Here is an 18,106-nt window from a genome sequence, read left to right as displayed (position 1 = left end):
CCTTAACAACGTACTAAAAACATGCCTAGAGTGATCTTAGGGAATGCTATTCCTATACTTAAAGTTGGAAATTTTTTTTAACAGTAGATATCATGTCCAAAGGAAAGACCATAGGGAACTGTACTCCCCTCCCATAAAGGGTTTGAACTGCCAGGGATATTTCTATTTCTCAATGTGGAATTCATGTCTGTTCACTTTTTAAAAAAAAATCAAGTGCCCCATGATTTTACTCAGAAACATAATCATGAATTCTTCTTTTTACTAGGTATTCCATTTGTGTTTGTCATTCCTTCATGCAAACAGCAAATCTGCAGTTTCCACCTGAAATATTTAAAAAAATTATTTTTTGAGATAATATAATTTCATCTGTCCATTTTTAAATCCTGTGAAAAGTTTGGAATAGGCTTACATCCTCGCATCATACCATCCCCAACTTTTAAACATTACAGCAGCCAGAGAAGCTTGGAACTAAACCTAGGGCATTCCATGGTGTATGCTGCACAAGTAAGAAGTACTTAGACCCTCACTATCCTCTTCCTGGAGGACTTTCACGGGAACCTGGGAGACTGTTTATATGGGAGAGTGCACAGACTGCAAACATTGGAACATATACTGATATTTGCAGGACAGCCTTAAGGCTGCTTGAAGGGCAAGCAGCAAAATGTCTCAAAAACTCTTGTTATGAAAGGAGATGAAGATGGAATGTTATGGCCTGCCACCAGGCAAAAGAGACACAAATCTTACTTCCAGAAGCTCCATTACTCATTAAACTGATTGATACAGAAAAGGGTGGAGGGGTGAATAGTTCAGTTAAATGACCCCAAGTTTGTTGACAAGTACAGTGAGAAAATGGGGTTAGGGATGAGGGAAAAGCAGAGGAGTTGACTATAGTGCTCTAGGTGGGAAATCATTTGATGCTTTAGAGGGAAAGTGGAAATTGTTACCTCATTAAAAGGGAAATATTTGACAGCTTGGGGATCTCAATGTGAGCACTTTTCTCAGCCTTGCCTAAGAACTGAGTGCAGTTTGGTAGAGGCTTTGGGAAGGGAATTCCAAGGATGGGCAGCAAATGCTTTCTTGATTATATTCTTTTCAAGAAAAACTGGAGAACTCCATACCATTTTATGTAAGGATGAAGTTATTTTGACTACATTTGCTATTTACTCCCCATCCACACCTCTAACTCCATCCATATCTACACCCACTTTCCTGCCACCCAACTTTAAAAAAAATAACCCATTGACCCCAATTTGTGCTGCCCATAAAATCATGAGTGTAGGGACAATCACTGGAGATTGGTTGACCTACAAATAGCCACACCCTTAAAGAAAAGTCTCTTTCTCTCCTCCAGAAGCTACAAATTGCCAAGAGCTACTTAATAACCTTCCCCTTCCACTCCATACTACAGTTTTGACCATCTTGAGTTTGTTCAGACAGCCACAGCTGCTGTGACTTAATGACAGCAGCACTTCTGTCATGCACAGAAGACTTGGGTTCTGGTCCTGATCTCCCTTTGGCTCTTAATATTTTTCTACCTCCTGTTCTGGGATGGCCCCCCAGCCTTGGAGAGAAGTAGTGCTAGAAATGTCCCATTTGTGGCTCAGCACTCCATTGATCCTTATTCTCTGTGCTTTAATCACTTGTTTCTATGTAAACCACTGTCCACTGCACAAAGAAATGTCTCTGAGGAGGCCCGAGAGGTCACTAATTTACAGGCAGAGATACAATTTTAGAGGGAAGTTTGATACTATGTCCATTTATTTAGCAGAATAATATATATTATTATGATGTATAATAATAAATCAGAAGGGTCACCGTGAGGCCTGTGAGCTCTCCAAGCATGAGTTCATGGCCAAATTTACAGTGTCAGACATTCATCTAATTCTGTGTAGCAGGCCTTGAATTTTGTCCCTTGAGTCACAGAGAATTTTATAATGGACTTATGGTATTTTAATACAGTCACATGGTGCCTATACTTGTCATGTACTTATGCCATATTTTCCAGAATGTCTCTGTATTGCTCAGCATTGGCTAGTTGTTTTGATTGGCAACACAGAGAACAAATGATGGCATATTTACATAAACTTGAGACACAGGATGCTTAGAATAAACATCACAATGCAAAGTCTGGATTGAAACCAGATAGTGAGACCGAGAAATCAGCATTTGAATGGACAAGGGTAAACTATACACATCCCATAAGAACATTATGCCAACACCTGGGCCATTGAAGTATGTGAAAATCATGGAAGTAGGGATCTTCACCAAAGAAGGATATGATTGGGATCAGGCGCACATATGATTCTACATGCAAACTCTAAGTACAAAGCAGGATGGGGGTGCAGCTCAGCTCTAGGATAGATTCTGGATGCAGCTGCTAAATCAAACTTCAGTTCTTTTGGCACGAAAGAACCTAGATTTTGCCTGGAGGTCAATGGCTGCCAAATTCTTGATTTAAGTCATTGCCTTTCCAATGAAAAATAGCTAATGAAAATAGCTTTTGTCTTATAAAAAAACTTAGTAGTATCATAAACACACACATTAAATTGGATCCCTAGTACTTTATTACATGTGGACTATCACACTGTGTTAAAATTGCCATTTCTTTTTCTAAAATCTTGCTTTAAGATTTCTTAAGAAAAGAAAAAGAAAGAAAGAAAAAAAAACCTTAATGTGTTTGAATGCTTGCCTGAATGTATTTAGACTATATGTGTATACATGGTGCCTACAGACAGCAGAAGAAGGTGTGGAATGCTCTGGGGCTGGACTCTTCCCTGGTATAAGTACCCTTTAATTACTCTCCAACCTCCACATGATTTATAACCTGAATAGAACCAGTTGAGTCTACCCGATGATGAATTCATATACAAAAATATCAGTTTTTCATCGTTTGATTTTTCCTTTATGCATTTGGTCATGACTTTTCTTCACCTTAATTTCAACTACAAATGAAAGTATCCCTACTTCAATCCTGAGTCTTAGAGCTTTGGATTTGACCCTCAAAAGTTATGTCCTGAAGGAACATCAAGATTGGATGCATCTTATTCCTGGATAATAATGATATCTAAGAACCTCATCGAAGAGGTAAAGGTGATCTGGGATATAGTCCCCTTCTGATTCCTGTTGTTAGTCTGACTACTTTTCCTTTGCTCTTTCTTATACCACCCTATTCTCTTTCTGCTACTCACTGGGTTAGAAATGTGGGCCTTACTGGATGAAGGAATTCTTTCTTTGGGCAAAGAAAGTTGGATAAATCCTGAAAGACTGAGGACCATAACTACCACAGCATATACTGGACAGCTTGAGTCCAACAGAGACAGGTGATTGGTAGTAATAAAACAAGACATTTTCTATACATTGTGACATAAGTATACACTCCTGGTAATCCCTTCCAAATTTCCAAATGGAGTCCACAGGCCTGTCCAATTTTAAAAGTTGATCTTAAGTTTAAAAGTAAGGTATAAAAATCTTCTTAGTTCAAATTAAAAGTACTAGGTTGAACAATGAAGTATCTGACTTGCAAAAACTTCAGATGCATAAGACAATGTGGTAATCCAGCTGAGTTTGGCCAGCATGTACAAGGCTCTGGGTTCAACTCAAAGCATTGTAAAACAAAACAAATAAACACCACCCCAAAAGCAAAATGATAATTTAATTTAATGTATTTGAATTTTCTTAATTTGATATATCAAAATTTAATTACACAACTTACCACTGTGTGAAATTATTAATACAAGAATAGTTTCCAGTCAACAAATTTTTATTTGGCCTTCTTTCTGCATATGGACAAAGTTGTATTATTTTTTACTCATTATTTATCATTTCTGAGTTACTCCAATTGATTAAGCATTATAATTTAGGGTATATTTTAATACTCCCCTCACAATATCACAATAGCAACTAAGAAAAAAGTGAATGAATTTTAAATTTCTGTTTAAATATGTATTATATAATGTGGATAATGGCTTTCTGCTAAAAAATACAAGTTTGCAAATCAAGAAGATGAAGAAGAAGAAGAAGAAGAAGAAGAAGAAGAAGAAGGAAGAAGAAAAAGAAGAAAAAGAAGAAGAAGAAGAAGAAGAAGAAGAAGAAATATACCAATAATTAAAAAATTAAAGATAAGCCTCAGTAATACAGATATCTATTTTATTAAAAAAGTTACAAACAGGTGGACTGTAGGGTTGTCTTACAAAATGACAAGAATGAAATCTATTGGAAAAATTTTACTTTTACAAATCTTCATAGGTAATTGTTCAATGTTTGTACTTGCTTTTCGAGATTTTACTGTTCACTGATAAAGTTACAGTACATTAGATCCATGATAATAGGTTACATGATTTTATTTGCAGAGCCCTACTGCAGTGATTTGAACAATTCCTAAACAGATGCCATAATAAAGACAAGACATATATTGCATTTAATATTCATTTCTTATCCTAATAAGCAACATGCACTCTATTGAGGAAGCTAAAATAACTTTTGGTCCCTTTTTTAAAAATGTGCTGGAGAAACCACCTTTAAAATCACTTTCCCCTGATTCCTGTGATCCTAAGTGAAGCCAAGTGAAATCTGCTGCTGAGGTCAATGACAATGAACACCATGATAGAGGTGAGGAAGGCAAAGAAGGGAAGCAGGGAAGAATAGCCATAGGACACATTCACTGTATAAAAAAATCAATCTGCAGAATACTGAAGCCATCATGAATTATTTGATTCCTTTAGAATTTCACAGAGCTAATAATGGTGACCCACAACCACTTAAGGTACTCTGAAATGAGTGTTTGGTTTTAAAGTGCAAACTCAAATTAAGTATTAATTTCAAGCAGTTTGTAAATAAGGAACAATTGTTTCAGTTGCCTGTACCCTTATGCTCTCACCATCAAACCCCAAATTTAAGAACAAGAGCTCACTTTGGGGGAATCTGGTCAGGAATCAAATACAACACGATTTAAAAAAAAGAAATCAAAGTTTAATCATTTTCTACTCATTAATTAATGGCCATGCTGACCAATAAATCACATGAATGTAGATATCACTTTATTTGAACACCACACAATACAAATTTAAAATTGCCACACCCTTCCACAAACCATCACTGCATATAGTAGAGCTTTTCTTGACAAAGTTATTGAGCTATTAGTATAGATCAAAAGCATAGTTTTGGTTTTGCTTTATTTAGAAGCATGTTCAAATGACTAAAGCTGGGCTCCTAAAATCGAGAACTTTGGTGCAGTATTTGAGCTGCAGTTACTAACTTCTGCAAATTAAAAGCATACAAATCAAACCAAATAAAAACCCAAGAACAAAATACTGTCAAACTATACAATTGAAAAAATAATTGCATCATGATGTTAAAACTGAACGAAAAGGTTACTCTTTGTAAAGATTTTTTTTTCTGTTTCTATACCTGCGTTATTGGTAAAATGTTCAAGTATTCAGACAAAATGTGCTGATTAGGTAAACAACATGGAAGGCAATGGCTATTAGAAAGCACATTTGCAAAAATAATAATAAAAAAAAAACAGCCAGAAACTTGGCGCTATTCTCTCTCCTATTACACAGAGTTTTGTGTCTACTACAAACATGCATCTTGAAAAAAATAACTAAAAAGCAGTTGTGATAGTGCAAGAAAACATTAACAAATATTGCTTTAAACTATTATTAGGAAAGACAAATATTAAGAACTAGAAAGTGTACATGGTTATATTTGAATTCAGTTTTACATGTGCAGAAGTCTACCAGATGTCAATGACAAGCCTGATAGGCAAAGCTGAGTTATCTCTGTTTAGGTATACAATTGATTTACCATGGACACAATATCCCTTTTCAAAGGCATTGCTAAGTAGGTCATAACTAAGTTTAGAACTTCACAGAAAGGAAAATATTACTGCTGCAATTCAATGCTGTATATGAGATTAACACATGTGAAGGCCTAATGGAATCAAATGCCTAACTCTTCAAGTAAATGCTGTACAGTCAATTTCCAATATCACCTGTAACTTTCAGAACTTGGTAATTACAAAAAAAACTGCACTTGAAGAAAAGGGATATTCTATCTATACATGAAAAATGTGATCTTTAATTTCTTTTAACAACACTGCCACACGTAAACAAAGTCTCAAAGTATTAACCAACCAGTTAAAGGAGAAAGATTTTACAAACAGGATGAAGCATTGGTACGAGGTAATATACAGAAGTAACCATTTGTTTAAGGCTCAATTTTTCTCCATTATATCTTTCTTTTAAAAGGCATTGAGTAGGTAATACTGAGTTTGAGTAATAAATACAAGTTGAGAAACTGATTAAAGAAATCAACTAACATATTAAAATTAACCCTTTCATATTAGCCATCAATAAGAACTTAAAAAGCTATAAAAGGATGAATTGATAAAGAACAGATTTTAAATGTATGGTAAACGTGCTAAGCATTACTGCTAAGGTCCTTGGATCTTGAGGGCCAAAGACCTTATGCACTTCATTAGATGTATGGCAACATGCTGTGATAGAGACAGGTTTACCAAGGCTCAGTTCTGCAACCCAGGTTGTAAAGTTCTCCAAAGCAGCATCTGTGCAAATTTCCTCTGAGTTTTATCTGAAAATAAGATAAAAGACATATCATGAAAACCTAGAAATATACAGTAGAATATTAAAAAATAACTGGCAATAAATCCAAATGTATGCATGCATATATGTGGGTATATATGGACATATAGATGACAGATAGATAGATAGGTACTGCAGGTCACTAGTATGAGATCTTAGGGTGTAATTTTACTATGTTCTCTGTTAGTTTAAGTAGCAAAGTAATATTCTGTACAGGTCCAGAAAAGTCGCCAAAAAGTAGCAGTGTAGTAAGGCTGAACTGGATAGAACACACTGTGTCTCTGTTAGTATTTACATTATAATATTATGACGCTTCCTACTTATACATGATATTAAAAACATTTGGACTGATTCAAATAATCTTACAATGCAGAAGCTGGGGCAAATGGTGCTTCTATTTTGAACTGGATCTGTTCCTATTATAACTGGAAATGGTGGTACACTTCAATGCTCATTATGAGTTACCTTGCTACTATACTACTTTTTCCAAAGTATAGTTTTGTCGGAATCCAGTATGATTCAGAGTATAGACCCTGAAACCTGGAGGGTGAGATGCAGCAAGTCACACGCCCTACTCTGATCTTCTCTTTTTATGGGCTCCCCTCCCAATCATAAGAACTTGTCCTGTAATAGAGACTCCTTAGTTTCAAGCCTTACAGCTGACAGATTCCTGCCTTCCATTTAATACTAGGAGAGAAAACTTTTATCACTCAAATATTATGTCCTTTAGCTGTGCTGAGTCACCAACTGGTTTCCAGGGGAATGAAATTGTGTTTTTTATCTAATGGAGAATATTAAAAAAAAAAGTTATCATACAGCCAGAAAGAAAAGAAATACAACTGAGAAAGAGTGCCAAGTGAATTCAGTGTAAGATCTCCACGAGCTCTAGCAATGTCTGCAAACACGGAATTTTGATTTCATTTGACAACTACACTCCTATTAGTGTTCAAATAGCCTGAGAGAATGTGTTCTCATTAGCTGTACCATTTGAAAGAATTTCCACTCATTATTGAAATACTGCCACCTAAACTTACAGCAAAAATCTTCCTCTTTAGAAACTATCATAAAAAAAGTTTGTCTAGTAAAAAGTAAGTCTTAAATGTGGAAAGCTAAGTGTTAAATGAAAATATGGGTACAGTTTGAGTAAGTCCAATTTCCTCATCATTAAAATAGCAAGAAAAATACTTCCCTCACAGAGTTGCTATCTCTATTGTATAAGGTAATGTTTGAAAGCACTTCATAAATGTCAGGAATTGCTTTCATTTCCCTATTATGTTATTGACTTTTAGACCTCCAGGATCGTAGCACCAGTTCTTTAATATCTACACTAAGGGCATTCATACATAAGGACTTTTCAAGATTAGTTAAACTTTATATAGTATAAACCAAACCAGTATTTGATTATCTATAAATTAGATTTTTCTCTAATTTATCAGACTTCCCCCAATTAATTCGAAACAGTGTACTATAAATTCTAATTTGCACTTTTCAAAATAAATACACAAGAGCTTGAATTTTTTTGGTTATGATTATAACATCATATTGAAGACATTAAATGTGATGGCTTAATACTCTAACATCAAAATGACAAAGTACTTACGTGCTACATACCACCTTACTAATTATATTCTATATTAAATAACAGTTACATTTCTATCCCTTTCTATCCAAATAACCCTGAGTAATACTTGATCTATCCACATGTCTGAAGGTAATACTCCAGCGAAATAAAGCCATATATGTAAAGTTTGAGTCACACTCAACAATACGAACATACAGCATACCTTTATGCCAAATAAGGGTCACTTGTCAAGAGAGCAATAAATTATAATTCTCTGCAGCAATAAATCCTCAAGCAACTTCTTTCATTAAGCCAGAAGGACAGCATCTCTCATACTAGTAATATTCAAGATGGAAAATGTAAATGTCCTTGCTCTCCAGTGACAGCAAAATGTTCCGTTTACTAACACTCTCATTCACTTAAAAGAAAACCACTCAAGAATCTTTAAAGGCAGCCAAGTCAGATTAGCACATTTTCACTCTCAGGCTATCACACTGAGACACACTTGCTGCAAAGCTGTGACTTGCTGCTTTCCTGCCCCACAAGCCATAAGATAATACTTACGCTGCCAGCCAGCCAGCAAATCTTAATTCTGGCAGCTTCTACTCAAACTCTCATGAAAGTGTTTGGTTTTATTTAAATATTTTTCTAATAAAATTATGAGAGTGAAAATAGAAGCAAACAATAGCTCAAACTTTCTCTCAATAAATGAAAAAGGATCTCCCAAGTAGAGTAAACTGGTACACAAGAGTACCAAACACAGACCTGAAAGAACAAAGATCATTATTTATGTCAGACTGAAGAAAAAGGGAGATTCTTGATTCAGGACAAAACACATCATTTCATGAGATAACAGAATGCCCAGGATGATAACAAAGGATCATGAAGGGCTTAGCAGTTGTAAATGGCTTTTTAGCTTAAACAGCTGTTACAATTTTAAACACAATGGTATTTACTACCATACTTTTTATCTTCTTGGCAAATATAGATGTATAGCCACAACCTTTCTTTCTTTTTTTTTTTCTAGTTTCAGACATTTTAAATCTGGGAATTTAAGCAAGGAACATTCCTAAAAGATGAAATTCTCTTTACATTTTTATTTGAAAGTTTCATATTTGAGCTAAATATTAATTGTATTGATGTAATTCTGTTATGTGATAAAGGTAGTGGGTTTTTGTTGTTGTTACCTATCTTGTTTCATTTCTTTAATCCAATTTGCATGAAGCTTATTGGCACTGGAATCGAAGACTACATCATGAAAAGTACTAATTGTCTCCCATTAAAACACAGACAACAAAAGATGATTCCATGTCATAAATGTCTTGAATGGAGGTGGAACCATGCTGGAAAGGAGGGATACATGATGAATTTACATGATGTGCATGAATAGCCCAGAATCAAAGGAAGGACTAAGATATGTTTTGTATGTCCTAGACCTAAGACTGTCAAATGTTTAACATGATGAATTCAATTCTACTATCTCAAATACTGTCACCATGTCCAGTGGTAATAGTGTGAAGCCAATCGTTACAACTGTGAGTAGTGCCTTCTGAAAGCAATATTCCTAATACTGTGACTAATCCAAGGAATTTGTACATATGGTTTTAATTGGATACATTTGCCAACAACTGAGAGGACTTCATTTTTTTTTTTTAGTTACATTATCTTGTGAACTGTACAACCTCACTGAGAAGTAATCCTGTGAGGAGAATTGTTCCAATAGTAAGGCTACAACACTTTCTCTGTAGCAGTTCTCCAATCCCATGATGCAATTTTTGTTAATTCTACTGATAGTTCACTCTAAGCCAGAGAGGTAATGGAGTAAAACACACATTTCATTCTACAACAAAAACCTAATTGTGAGGTTAGGGGAAACAATTAAAGAGGGAACAGATACACAGAGACTTTCTAATCAGACACCTCCCCACCCATCTATTCTGAGGTGTCTAACTGTGAACCTTGTGTGGGTCAGAGGGGGCCTGGCGAGAATTAAGTGTAGTAGGGAAGGCAAGCAGCTCTGCCCATCCTTTGCACTCCAGGTCTGCTGTAGAACCTTTTGGTTTTCTGCTCCAAAGCATGTTTCTCCACGATTCAAATATTCCTCTCTTCTCTGGAACACAAAGATGACTAGGGCACTGTTCCCTTACTCAAAGTGGCATGCTCAATAGGGCAGCAGTAAAGAAAGATGCACCTAACAATACTGTACTGTCTGTGACAGAAATCTACCCCAGGCTTCTATTCACACAAGTAATATTTAACTTGGATATGAAAATGTCAGCATTTTATGACATGTACTGTGATTTAATTGTGAGGATTTTCGTTGCACATTTGCTGATCACATTTAGTAGAAAAGAAACAGGAAAAAAAAGACTAAGAAACTGTTCTCTGTCCACATTTATATTAAAAACCCTTGAAAATTCTAATCTGCCCTACTTCATTTAAGAAACAAAGTCCAGCTAGAATAAAATCCCATTCATACATGGGTTAGCCTTCCAGGAGTCTTTGTTACCATCCCAGGCATTCTGTTGCCACGTGAAATGATGTGCTAGCCTTGAATCAAGAATCTCCTTTTTCTTCAGGCTGACATATATAATGAACTGAGGCTGACATAAATAATGATCTTTGTTCTTTCATTTTGCTCCCTGGTGTTTGGTATTCTTATGCACCATTTACTTTAGTTGGGAGAACCTGTTCTATAACATGCTGAGGAAAACATTAGAAAATTTTATAGTCCTTCAGGCCACAGTAAAGAACACCATTCCCTCTTTTAATTTTTTTTTTCTGTTGTAACATTCATCAATACTAGACTGAAACATAGGACTGCATTAAACATCATTTTTAAAAACTCTACTTGCCAAAAGGTTAGACCAAATTATCACATAAGGGAAACTTTAATGTACATCTCCCTTTTTTGGGGGGGAGGGGAAATGGATAGACTATTTAAGGGTTTTATTATGTCTCTTCAAATTCCCCGTATTTTTTTTTAACTGTATCTTCCATCGCCTTCACCATACCCATGTTTCAAGGCCCAAACACAAATGCTACAATCTCCAAGCTTCTTAAGCTCAGTGGTTCTTAACCAGGGGTCGTCCACCTTACATCCATGGGGATATTTGGTAATTTATAGAAATAATGTTTTGACGAAAGTGGATGGTTAGACCAAAGTATCGTATCGACTGGAAAACCGCCAGGGATGGTGTTGATGTTCCTCAACAACACAAGCCCAGTGCACTAGGAATTTCTGCTTTCTCTTTCTTCTCAATCCGCACACTGCTCTGATTTTGTTTTATAGTATGTTATTAAGAAAACAGCCATCCTTCTCAACAATATTATACCCAAGCAGCACACTGTCTGTTGGTGGACCACTAAGCTAAGCTTTTGAGACTGTGGCTGCTGCCCTCCCAGTGAAACAACAGTTCTACTAAGAGCTTGCTAGAAGCCACTGCAAGGTCAGGAAGGGAATCAGGATGGTGGCTGGGTCTAAAGAATCTGCCAAACTTCCTAATTTACAATAAAATGACTGCTTGTGGAAGGGTAAAAGGGGAAGAAGCAATCCTGGGAGCCAGACTCTGAAGCAGGTGTTGTGCAACAGACTGGTGACCCAAATTAAAGGGTGTTAGGAAATAAATGTGAGGAACAATCAGGAGCCATTCTTAGAGCTAATAATGTCCCCTCTCAGTTAAGCAGAGCCAATGGTCAGCAGCAACCTTGGTCATTATGTCTTACATACTATTATTTCTAACTTAACCCAAAGCTCTTTTCTAAGATGGATGGAAAAATCCTCCTTAAAACACCCTTACTAGCCAAAATCTGATCATCAGTTGAGATCTGGGACTGATGCCTTCAGGGCTCTGTGACTCACAATCCATCACATACTTGTTCAGGTAACTGAGGAAGGAAGACCATAAACTCCACTAGCCTCAGGGTGCAGACCCGCATAGCTATCAGTTCCATCTGATTCTGGGGTTAGAAAAAAAAAAAAAAAAACCTTGCATACAGTGCACATTTGTTCTAAAAGATACTTCAGAAATCTGGGGGAGGGGGCACACCTTCAGCTACTCTGCTTATAAGAACAAAAAAAAAAATCAATCAGAAAGCTACACATTATTACAAAGTCACTTAATAAAAGTGTGTAATTACTGGTATTAATAACCTTTGACTTTAGTATGTTAATCTACAGGAGACATAAATGTAGTTTACTTGATATTTTTAATCCATCCCATGTATACATAGATCTCTGTACGTAATGGAAAAAACAGATCATGAGAGCATACACAATGAAACAAATATAGATATTATTTCTAATAAAAACTATCTAAAGATGGCTGTAGAAATTATGCAGTTCCCAACAGGGGTAACAACTGACCCTTTGTGTCTGAGAACTAACTTTGATTTTATCCTCTTTTCCGACATTAATGATAGGAAGAAACATTTATGGGATTTAGTTAACTTGTATAACTTTGACAAAACTCAAACAGTGTATGTATTTATGTCATCTGCTCAACTTACAGTGTGAGAGAAGCAGAACTTAACAGTAAAGATGCGATCACCATACAGAACTTGTTCAAACCTGAAGCTGGTTTACAATTTAAAAGATAAATTGTGGAATCATGAATGTAGGACTCAGTCACCTACATATCCACGTAAGCTTGTTCCCACCTCAAAACTATACCATATAGGTGATACTATCAGCAGTACCTAAGCTAGACTACAGTCCCCAAACTGATTCTATAAAACAGATGTAGCTAGACATAACAAATGTGTTTTCATCAATGATCTTAGATGGTAAAGGCTGATGAGTGAAAGCATTTTGAATAAAGCCCTGTTGTCATCCTTCATTTTTAAAGATGACACTACCTGACAAGAGTCCTTGTCTAAAAAGATAAATTAGGCAGAGTGAGTTCTTTCTCTAGGCAGCACAAATAAAGCCAGACCTTTGGTTAGGAATCATGTCTGCGATCTGAAATGACTCTTGCCATTTGCAAAGCTGCTTCCTAGACTGGAGGTCAGCCCTGGCTCAGAAGGGTCAGGTTCATCCTGATACTGTCTTACTAGTCTGGCATTTACTGTGTTTTTCTTAGTCTCCCATGGTATTGGTTGTTTATATTATTATCTAAGTGCTACTCTCTGAGACTACTTGCCCGATTACTGAAAAGATCAAGATATGTGTACAATCATCTCATCTTAAATGCTCAATAAACTTTTATATATAACCTTCTTTCTCAAAAGCTCATTTAAAAACATATCATCATTTAACATAAGGTGTGAAGTTTTGTTATTGTTCTGAATTCCATGACTTATTGCACTGAGTAGAAATGATTCCTGTGCTCAGGATGGTTTCTTTTGACACACCACAAATGATTTAACCAGATTTTCATTTCATCACGTATTCTGAATGAAATGAAGGTACTTTGTGACAGTGCAATTTGTTATTACCAGAGGTCACAATTTCCACAAGTACAAAGTACAGATGAACTTTGATTAAATAATCATTCTATTAAATCAAGTACTTGGATGATTAGAAAATTGGTTGTTTCAATTATAGTGGCTCTCTTGCCCAGAATATAAAAGTATTAAAAACACCAGAAAATTAACCATCATCTTATGAAATTATTTTTAAAAGCTGTCCTGTGCATCTTGGACACTAAGTCTGCAAAACAGAGGAAAGATGCACTGTAATATGAATCATTCTTTCCAAATATTATCAAATAAAGCTGAGAAAGAAAATTAAGTCACTCCTTAAATATATGTCTCATCAATGAATGGCAAGACACACAATTTCTTACCTTTGTTCTGCTTCTTTGCATTTTAAAAAGGTTTTCTGCACTGAATTATAATGGTTTTATGCTGAGGAAAAATATTATTTAAAAAATACAGACATTTAAGGTGGTATCAAATGTATGAGTGTGCCGTTTATTTATATGAACCAGCCGTTTATTTTCTACTTCATAAACAAAAGACCACCTGGTCGAAACAATACCACCAACTAACCTGCTCGGTATGGCCATGATTGAGGTTTTCTTTTTTACTGGACAACACAAGTTGTACAACACTGATCTTGCTTCTCGGGCAGGGATGAATAGTTCATTTGCCTGACAATCTCAGCAAAAAGTTCATCCACCATTGATTTACTTTTTGCTGATGTTTCCATGAACGGACAGCCCCATTCTTGAGCCAGAGCTCTGCCTTCTGAAGACATAACCTCTCTTTCTGGTTCCAGATCCACTTTGTTTCCTACCAGGATTAGTGGAACTTTTTCATATCTCTTCACTCTCACAATCTGATCTCTCATTGGCTTGATATCCTATTCAAGCAAGCACAGAAGAAAAGAACATTACATGTTTGCATTGTCATAGCTGACATGTTACAGTATCACAAAAATCACTTCTTGGTGGCTATATTATATAAAAATAAACTCACTTACCCAAATAAAGACAACAATGCCATTTCCCCCCTATGAAGCAAGAACTAGATAATCTCCACACGTACTAGCTCTGCTTTTTACATCAGGAATACAAAACACAAGCTCCACACTAACCTTAAAACTCCTTTAACACTCCTTTAACCACTGCCCCCCACCCTCCGTCTATTTCGATAAAAGAGTCACTTCCTCAAGTATGATTAATCCATTTGTACATACAGATGTTTGGCCAGCTCCCTAAACCTGCCTAGCTGTCATTATTCCTTGTAACACCTGTTATCCCAGCATAGGATTGCAGCATATATTATTTGGCAAGAGCACTTAAGAGAAAGTGTTTTAAAGAGGAACACACGAACACACACACACACACACACACACACCTAAAACACTTTTTAACGATTAGAAAACGAGTTTTAAAAACAGATTCGTACACATAAATATTTCATTTTAAATTGGATACTAAGTGTTTAGACTTGTAATATCAGACAACTTTGGTAACAGTGACCTCGTCCCTAGAAGGACAATGCATCTGGAGCCTGGGTGAAAAGTCATTCATTTCTTCTCCCATGTTTGCTTTCCTACTGTCTTTTTTCACATATGCAGTGCTTTTAAGTAACTATAGTTAATTACCAAAACCAGAGTATTAGCTACTTTCAGTAACATCAATTTTTGGAGAAAACTTTATTGATAAGACTATTGTAGGTTTAGACCCAGCACAGCTTATTTTTTGAGGTTTTTAACTTAAGAGTTGCCTTAAATATAAACATGTATTTCAGTAATTACAGTAGAGAGAACATTCACACACAGGTCAAATATACCAATTCAGTCTTCTCTGAACTGTTAAGCTGCTTTTCTGGGTATCCTTATGGAACAACAAGTTTAGTCAAGAATACCAACTTCTGCCTCAAAAAAATCTGAGTCTTTGCTGAAATGTCACAGTTCCATATTCCATATTTGAGTCTATAACAGAGGAGGAGACAGTAGGAATCTTATGAAACATCCTTGAAAAGGCAAGGAGAGTCTGCTGATAAAAAAAACAAAAAAACAGATCTTTCGAAGATCCCTTGGAAAGAAAATGCCTGTCAAATAATAGCCTTAGTACTTTCTGGGGGAAATGGTTTTACGGTATTTTCTTTTGGGATGTGAATCTATCAAAAAATGTACGTTAGATTCATTTACTTACACTTTTTACAAAGAAGTTCTTGAAGTTATTGTATTAGGTTACTGGAAAAATTCTTACACAGTACTTTACCTTCAACTCCTAAAGAATGTGAAACTAGCACATTACTCTGGCTAAGGCACTTAAGATTTCTTAAGTAAGCAACATTAAGTGCATACCTTTAAATGCAAGAAAAAAAAATATCCGTTTCCTAAATCAATGGAGGTCAATATAACGGGTCAATATAGGGTCATTTATTTTCAAGGAATAAATAGCAACAATTAGTGCATCTCTTAAAATAACCAACTTCAGTCTGTTTCCCAGTGAAGGACGGACTGGATTTTCTGAAGCAACTGGACCAAATCCAGGTTGGCTACCCCACTGGGATAAGCACGTGTTCCCAGTTCCACATATTTTCTGTTAAGTACAGGCTAAGAAGGCAGAAACGATATGGATCAACGGGATAAAAGGAGAGCCATTCTTGTTTTCTGTCGGTTATGAATCCTAGGTACTAGTCTTTTAGGCGAGTAACTTCCCTTTGGCTGCATTCCCCAAGCAAAATGCCAAGAAAACAGGTCTTTTAACTCATTTTTACAGCACTGAGATTTAGGATTCCTGCTGAGGAATTTAGGAGTGAACAAAAAAGGGGAGGAAGGAAAAGTAGGCACACAGGTTTTATCTATGTGTAAGAGATAATGGACTTAGTTTCTTCCACCCTGCTCCATTTACTTGAGATTATCTATGAAATGTTTTGTTGAGCACGTTAACCCATACTTGTTGAATTGAATAAGCGACTTCGGGTTATACCATAAGGCTAAAAATACTCAGGCTGACCTATTTCGTTTTCACTTTTCTTTTCTTTAAAAATAACTTTACAATATTTGTCGATGTCTGTTACTTTAGCACTCTCTACAGAAACAATCCAGTGCTTTTCCATGCCATGCCAAACTTTCAAAAGCGAAACACTCATTAACGCATAGCTCAGGCAAATCAGAAGTAGATTACCACACCCCCTTCGAAGAAATTACAAGACTCGGTTTGATTACCTGAAAAGACTGTTGATTAACCAAACTATACACCAGGATGAAACCTTGGCCGTTTTTGATGTACAGATCTCTCATGGAGGCAAACTGCTCAGTTCCCGCGGTGTCCAGAATTTCCAGTACTGAAGGGGAAGAGTCCACTTCGATCTCTTTGCGGTAGAAATCTTCAATGGTAGGGTCATATTTCTCAATGAAAGTCCCAGTGACAAACTGCACAGTGAGGGCAGATTTGCCAACCCCTCCGCTCCCTAACACCACTACCTTGTATTCCCTCATGAGTCTCACCTTCACCAACTCCTTACCCAAGGGGGGGGTGGAAATAACACCCCGCTAGCTGCGCTGCGGCAAGGCGAGGTGGAAGGTGCGCGGAAAAGTGCGAACTGGGGAGGAGGGTGCAGAGTAGCAGAGGGCCCAACCGGGGACGAGGAGGAAGTTACAGGAGGGGGAGGGGAAAGAGCCAAGTGTCGGGTGGGTGGGGATGGGATGGTAATGCCCTTCCTATAGGAACCCAAGGCCGGCCCGGGGGGCGTGGGAAGGAGAGAGAGCCGTGGAGCGGCTGAGAGAGAGTGGGGAGCAGCCGCGCAACCCCTAGCGGGAAGGGGCGGGGGCCTCGCGGCCGGGGGCTGCCCACCACCCCTCCCCCGCCCTGCACACAAAGGGGCCCGGGGACCCTGCTTCCTGCTGGCTCCGCCAAGCCGGCCTGAGGCCTCGGGGCTCCGCTGTGCTCACTGCAGCCCGGGCGGGGTCTCTGGGCCCCCGGTTCCCGCGGGGGTCGTCTGGCCTGTAACGAGGGGAGGGGAAGAGGGCGCGCACGTTAGGAGTCGCCTGACCTCCACGCTGGCACCCAAAGCCGCCACCTTCCCCTGAGCCGCCACCGCTGCCGCTTACCGGGCTGTCCACACTCGCCTAGCCGCCCCAGAGGCTCAGTCAAGCCAAGGCCATGGCCACCAGGCCGCCCGGTCGCTGCTGATAGCGGACGGGAAAGGGGCGGGGGCCGTCCGGCGGCGGCGGCAGCGGCGGCGGCCGCAGGGACTCTGATCGAACCCACCTCTTTTTTTTTTTTTTTTTTTTCTCAACCACCCCCAACCCCCCACCCCCAGCATAAACCCGGAAGGGTTTCCCTGACACACTGGCTGAGGTGCCCAAATTCCCCGAGACTGTACGCGTTCACTTCCGGTGGGGAAAGTCCCACCTCTTCTTCGGGGCGAGCAGGGTGGCGCTAGGGCCGCGCCCTGCCGAGCTGAGCGAGCCAGGCGGCCCCGCAGGGTTACAAGTCCGGGCAATGGCCTTGAGAAAGGGTGCTTGGGGAAACCTACACCT

The 18,106-nt window shown here is 37.9% G+C and overlaps 1 protein-coding gene across 1 annotated transcript; it reads right to left on the bottom strand.

The window, feature by feature from the left end:
* Window positions 1-4,132: 4,132 nt before the first annotated feature.
* Rap2c (RAP2C, member of RAS oncogene family) lies at window positions 4,133-17,900 on the bottom strand. Its single transcript, XM_021627076.2, has 4 exons — window positions 17,675-17,900; window positions 16,790-17,567; window positions 14,155-14,467; window positions 4,133-6,591 (listed from the first exon to the last, which is right to left on the bottom strand). The coding sequence occupies exons 2-3, from the start codon at window positions 17,060-17,062 to the stop codon at window positions 14,189-14,191; spliced, it is 552 nt and encodes a 183-aa protein (XP_021482751.1). The 5' UTR covers window positions 17,063-17,567; window positions 17,675-17,900; the 3' UTR covers window positions 4,133-6,591; window positions 14,155-14,188.
* Window positions 17,901-18,106: the final 206 nt, after the last annotated feature.

Source organism: Meriones unguiculatus, chromosome X, assembly GCF_030254825.1.
Source record: "Meriones unguiculatus strain TT.TT164.6M chromosome X, Bangor_MerUng_6.1, whole genome shotgun sequence".
Lineage (NCBI taxonomy): Eukaryota > Metazoa > Chordata > Mammalia > Rodentia > Muridae > Meriones > Meriones unguiculatus.
This window is presented reverse-complemented; position numbering and strand designations above follow the sequence as displayed.

Excerpts from the sequence above, each read along its gene's own strand:
- Rap2c (XM_021627076.2), bottom strand. The coding sequence starts at position 17,062 with ATGAGGGAATACAAGGTAGTGGTGTTAGGGAGCGGAGGGGTTGGCAAA. Across the intron at positions 14,468-16,789 it reads TTAATCAACAGTCTTTTCAG|GATATCAAGCCAATGAGAGA; the intron begins GTAATCAAACCG and ends TTGCTTGAATAG.